The 6,000-nt window shown below is 42.7% G+C and overlaps 1 protein-coding gene across 1 annotated transcript in view; it reads right to left on the bottom strand.

The window, feature by feature from the left end:
• The window catches only part of XDH (xanthine dehydrogenase), a 48,688-nt gene extending 43,269 nt beyond the window's left edge, over nucleotides 1-5,419 (bottom strand). The window contains exon 1 of the mRNA XM_008630386.2: nucleotides 5,128-5,419. Coding sequence (XP_008628608.2) covers nucleotides 5,128-5,181 — 54 coding nt within the window. The 5' untranslated portion in view covers nucleotides 5,182-5,419. The remainder of the gene's footprint in view (nucleotides 1-5,127) is intronic.
• Between the last annotated feature and the right edge of the window lie 581 nt (nucleotides 5,420-6,000).

The following is a 6,000-nucleotide window of genomic DNA, read 5'->3' on the forward strand; positions in this document are numbered from 1 at the left end:
CTTTTCAAGCCAACAGCCCAGGATTGCTACTTCAGTCACTTCAAACTACTCCACTGGAGCTGTGTATCTGCAGTTCTGGCAGAGACTAGGGATCAGAGGGAGATAATGGGTAAGAATTTGGAGAACATTCTGGATTAACACAAATCTCACACATCAGAGATCAAGAAGCCATTTCTCTTCACTTCAGATCCCTGGTGGGAGGATGCTTATTGATGAGTCTCCCTTGCTGGGCACAGAGTAAGAATTTTTTGCTGTTCTTGCCTTTTGCTCGTTGTCGTTGATGCTGGTTTGTCCTCCAACTTATCATTCCTCCAGTGGTTTGTTGCAATCCCCTGCTGTGATTTGTTCTTAAAATATTTTAAAACCCTGTGGGTGAGGATAACATGTCTTGTCTGATGCCCGGTACAATGTGATTCACAGCTCAATATCACAGTTCTTGCTCACCTCCCCCAGTGTCCTTGTACAGAAGGAAACTGAAATCCACCCATTGCCTTCTGTGGTTGTAGGATCAGACAACTTAGATACCGCAGTTAAAGAAATGTTTCCTTTTTGGTAAGTTACTGGGTTTTAGTATTTGGTATTTTGTTTTGTTTTGTTTTTTTTAAATCAAATGTCATATTACAGGTATATTGGATTGACAGCCACATTTTGAGATTCAAAACTGGATTTCACTGCATTTGGTAGCTTAATTATTAATCAAACGCAGAAAGAAACATTGTTGAAAATGTTAGGATGGCACAGACAGTCAAATGACTCTCAACAAATTTGCTCTGTAGTGCTGTGTTTGTACTACGTGTCTATTTGCCTACTGATCCTTAAATACTCAGATCCACCTCAGCAGGGAGCCCAGCCTGGCCCTGCAGCTCTTTGTGCTGTTAAGTACCATACAGAAGAGGCTCTGGAGCAGTACTTTACACCTTTAGAGCCCATGGACTTGTCCAGAGAGACGTTGAGCTCACTTCCCTGTAATTTCATGTACAAAACTTCAATCTCAATAAATATTTTGTTTTCTGGCTTCTCTACCCACCTTTCAATAATTAAGATAACATTGCCCTTACAACATAAGCATCATATTTTAATTATTATTCCCAGAAAGTTAGAGATTTTTCCATTTAAAGGAACAGTAGCTGAACGAGGTAAATAGAGGAACAGAAAGCAAGAGAAAACAAACTTTCCTAGTTTACCAGACAACATGCTAAGCTTTCCATCAGTTGGGGCCTATAAATGAGAAGCAGATGCTTTCCTGAAGGACAAGCTCCCATTCAATCACTAGTCCCCAGTCACTCAACAAGTTGCAAGAAGAGAAAGTGAAAGGTTTTAACCAGACTGTCACACAGCAAGTCAGACCAGTTGCATGTAAAGGTCCCCTAGGACCTTAAAATCTGTGAATGTGTTATTCCTGAAGTCAATGAAAGATTTCAAATGCATTTACTAGGAAAAAGGATTAGAACACAGATGAACAAACTGAATATAACCACACAATGTAAATCTGCTATTGGTCATGAGAACATTTTGTTCTGCTTTAAACCAGCACACTGAAAGCTCGTAAGTCACTGTTTATGTAGAACCCAGAGGGTCCCAAAGCTCAAAAAATCCTGTCTTTTACTGGTCCCATCTGCAATCAAACATCTACAGACTTTGGAAGAGGTAAGAGGTCTGCTGTGGCTTCTAGCATAGATCCTCCCTCAGCATTCAGAATAGAAATAGAAATATTCACTCCACATGCTTAAACTAAAATTACATGCTACATATGCATGAGACAGACTTGTCAGCCGAGGGAAAAAAGATTGCCACTATTAGCTTTCAATTGAGCATGCTGATTTGCATTCTAGTCTAGGCAGACTATTAAGATAACTTTGAGTTAGTAGTGTGCCAAGCTTTATGCCCAGTGAAGGAAACAGGTGGTTAAAATAAAAAGTCCTGAATGTGAAGTATGCTCAGCTGTTCCAAGGAGATGTTTTCTTGACAACAGTGCAGACTGGGCTAATGCAAGAGAGAAAAATTTGCTGCAGTCCATGTCCCTATCTTACAAACCACCTCTTATCACATGGTTTTGTACAGTGACAGAATATCAGCAGCTCATTAGCAAGGTCAAGCGGCCATGAATTCACACAGCAGTAACCTTTCCCACTGGCCACACTGCCACATTCTTTGCAGTGAATCAACTGGAATATTTCGTCAGGGCCCCAGATGGATAGAGCCATATCCTAACTTAGAATCACAGAGTATACTGACTTGGAAGGGACCCACTAAAACCATCAAAGCTCAGCTCCTGGCCCTGCACAGAACAGCCCAAGGGTCACACCATGTGCCTGAAAGCATGGTGTGAAAGTCCAAATATTTCCTGAACTCTGTCAGGCTGGTGCTGTGACCACTGCCCTGGGGAGCCTGTTCCAGTGCCCAGCCACCCTCTGGGTGAAAAACTTTTCCCTAATATCCAACCTAAACCTCCCCTGATGTAGCTTCATGCTGTTTCCTCAGGTCCTGCCACTGGTCACCAGAGAGAAGATATGAATGCCTGCCTCTCCACTTCCCCTCTTGCTACCTGCTATTCCAGAAATGCCCACGCACTCTTTCCATCACATAACCTTTCACGTGCAGCAATGTCCCAACAAATTGCCACAGATCAGATTGCCCTACGAGTTCAATTCTCTCTCTTAAACCTGCATTTGGTGGGGGGGTTGTAACTTCAGCCACTTTAGCAACACACTCAAAAAAGGGAATAGAAAAACAAAGCCACTGGAGGCTCTAGGTAGAGCAAGTGGAACCTGCTCCTTCACTAGCACTGCCTGATCCATGAGGCGGTAGGAAAGGATGCTGAGAGAGCTTTGACATTTAAATGAGTTGGTACCGTTGGTAATATTAATCGTCCCTTGGTGGTTCTTTTTAGCCAAGCTGCCAAGATCACACTGTGATAAACCCCTTTACACATGCACACAGTCATCTCTGAGAGATGGCTTTTGTAAACAGAAACAGCAGTTCCATAAAAATTGCTGAAATGCACCAAGGCCAGCGTCACTCACAGCAGGTTCATTATCTGCAGGACACAGCAAGGACAGACAGAAGATCCTAAATGAACAGGTTGTTTTCTGCTGATGGCCTTCAGGGCCTAGGCTCCTCTTTCTCTCTTCCTCTGCCTCACCCCACGTGCATAAAAGAGAGGCCCATAGGGCCAGCCCTGGGCTTTGACTAATGGACATTTTCATGTGTTAGCCAAAAGTTTTCTCCAGGAAGAAGGACTTTTCTACCAGTTTACACAGAGCAGTGCTCTTGTAATACCTGAGCACCAGCCAGTGCTGAAGCACCACTTGTAACTGCATGTAGGAATTTGTTTATAAACTCTTCATACCTGCCATGAGTGGCATATTGGTTTTGAACCTTAGCTGATCTGGCACCAGCACTACAATTCTCTTTCATTAGGGCACACCAGAAAAAAACCCAAACAAGACAGGATACTCGGCTGTATCAGGGTCTGCATTGCCCAACACATTTGTGGGAACCTCCTACTGCAAGATCCAAAGAGCTCCAAGTTCACCCTCTACAAACTGAGGTTCACAAAGGAGGAATCTCACTAAAACTTCACAGAGCAAGAAGACAACAAGTTAATGGTGCACCACCTGTGCCCACCATAGCAGAAAATTCATCACATAAAATTCACAGACCACTCTGTGCCATGATTTCAATTACCAGATGCAATTATCTAGTTACAATTAACTTGGACCTTCAAGTTTTCATCTCCCTCCAGAAACAATGAACAGCTGATACGTCAATTAACCCATATGAACCATTGCTAATCTGTGTGAGCAAAGCTTCAGTTGTTACCTTTCTCTGTAAAACCTCAGAACCAAGCCTGGGCTCTACACCAGTATTACATTCAACAGATCTATGACTAACTTTTACTGCATACTAGATAAACTTCATTCTTCAGTAAACTGTTGATACTTCAATAAAATAAAGCATTGATATCAAATCCACTAGGACCTTGGAAAGTTCTAATTCCAATCCAGTTTGGGATCCAAATTCATAACTAAAACCCCTAATTGTAGCCACACTCTCATCCACATTTACACTTGATTAAACCAGAATGAAAGACCAACAAAAGCAAAATGGATAGTAATTCTGTGCCAGTCTGTAAGGCATGGCACAGAGCTTTTTAACCGAGAGTATTGTATGATCCCTCAAGGGATTAAAAAATTAATTGTCTAGCACAAACTTAGTGCAGCATGGTTTACCCCTAAGCACAGGGAAGGTTTGCAAACACTTGGCTCAACGCAGGTGGCTATGCAACTCTCTCCTCTCCCCAGGTTTCCCAGCAGGAAGCTGCTTTGGCACAAGTTTCCTTGTCCAAGTATCTAGGCAAGGGGAAGGTGGTAGGGCAATATTAGCTCTGAGCTGAGCTCAGAAACAGAATTAACTTGGTAGCCACTGGTCAAAGAAAGAGTCAGCTTTGACTTGTTACAAGCTTTTGAAGAGGCAAGGCTGCACTGATAGCCAGGCAAAGTCCAAAGTGAGGAAAGGGGGCTCTGGGACAAACTGTTCAAATGTGTCCATCACGTGCAATGAGCACCCCAGCCTCCTGTGAGACACAGTCACTTCTTAGGCTATTGTCAGGAATCAGTATCAGTTAAAGGGCTTTGATTCTGAAGAGTTTTCTAGCTTCTTAAATAGAAATGGAATAACCATTTTTCTAAATCCCTTTCAAAAACCAGATGTCAGAATTACTTACTGAACATATGAATTTTATATGGATGCTTAGATTTGAATTAAATTTTCCAGATCTGTTGTAATTACTGAAATTATTTCTAGTAGAAATGCCTGTATTAAGCAGTGCACACTTATTCATAAGTAGTTACCTCAGAACTGTAGTAAATTATTGCCAACAAATCTAAATTCTAAAAGAAACATTATGTAATTGAGTTACTCTCAGAATAATTCACAAGGTAAAGTCAAAGAAAAGAAAAAGCCACTTAGCAAAGCAATATGTAGTCTTCGCAATTTGATATCTAAAAGCCATGGAATTTGTGTTCGTATCAGAAAACTTCAGAGGAGGAAAAAGAAAACTAGAAAAGTAAGTAATCAAGCCACAATCCAGGAGCAAGCTGGACAGAAAGCTGGGATCTTCCTTACCTTTTTACCATTCACAAAGAAAACAAGTTCATCCCCTGCCTTGTTTGGAGCCATCCTGCACACCTTCCAAATTTCACTCAAACAGGGCCGCAGACCACCCTTGTGAGAGCAGCCCTACACCCCACAGCGGAGTGAGCACCAGCCACACCACAAGTAATATGAGTCTGCCTCAACAATGTTTGACTTTATTTCTACATCAGTGCCCTGTGAAACCCCATATTATATAAGAGGCAATGAAGGGGCGTGCCAGCTGCGTTTGGTTGGTGCTTCTGCAGCCCTAATGACAGAAAGGCAGCAGGAACGAGCAGAGTGACTCGCCCCCTTTTATATAGCAGTGGCTCACAATTCAGCTGCATTCCCTTTAGGTTACCCTGCCAGGCTTGGGGCACTCGCCGTGCGCCACTGACACGGCTGCTAGCAGGGAATTCACAGGATTTTGCAATGCAATGCAAACTTTGGAGCGGGGGGGGGGTTGTTCTCCCAGCTATTCCTCACAAATATTGACAAGAAAAAGCTGTTTCCCTTGTTCTGTGCACAGCCATCCACCTGGCATTCACCACACAGAGGTCTCTAATGACGGCACCTGCTTATTTAAAAAGCTCCTTGATATGTGCACATCTGCTGGTAGACTGACTGCAAGATTATTTCACTATTTTTCCTCACAGTTTTAAAGCTACAGTACCCTCTACCTGGGAGGACATAATTTAAACAGGTATGTGTTTGTCCACGTAAAAGCAATTCTAGAGAACTGGCACTCTGATCCAGCACCTCTTTTGAGGTGCTGGGCTAAGACCATAATGTTTACACTGGGCTCTTAAAGCATTTGGTCTTACCTTTTCTGGCTTAAGCCTCACATCCTGGTTCCTAGGTACA

This window comes from Corvus brachyrhynchos, unplaced genomic scaffold, assembly GCF_000691975.1.
Source record: "Corvus brachyrhynchos isolate BGI_N302 unplaced genomic scaffold, ASM69197v1 scaffold101, whole genome shotgun sequence".
NCBI lineage: Eukaryota > Metazoa > Chordata > Aves > Passeriformes > Corvidae > Corvus > Corvus brachyrhynchos.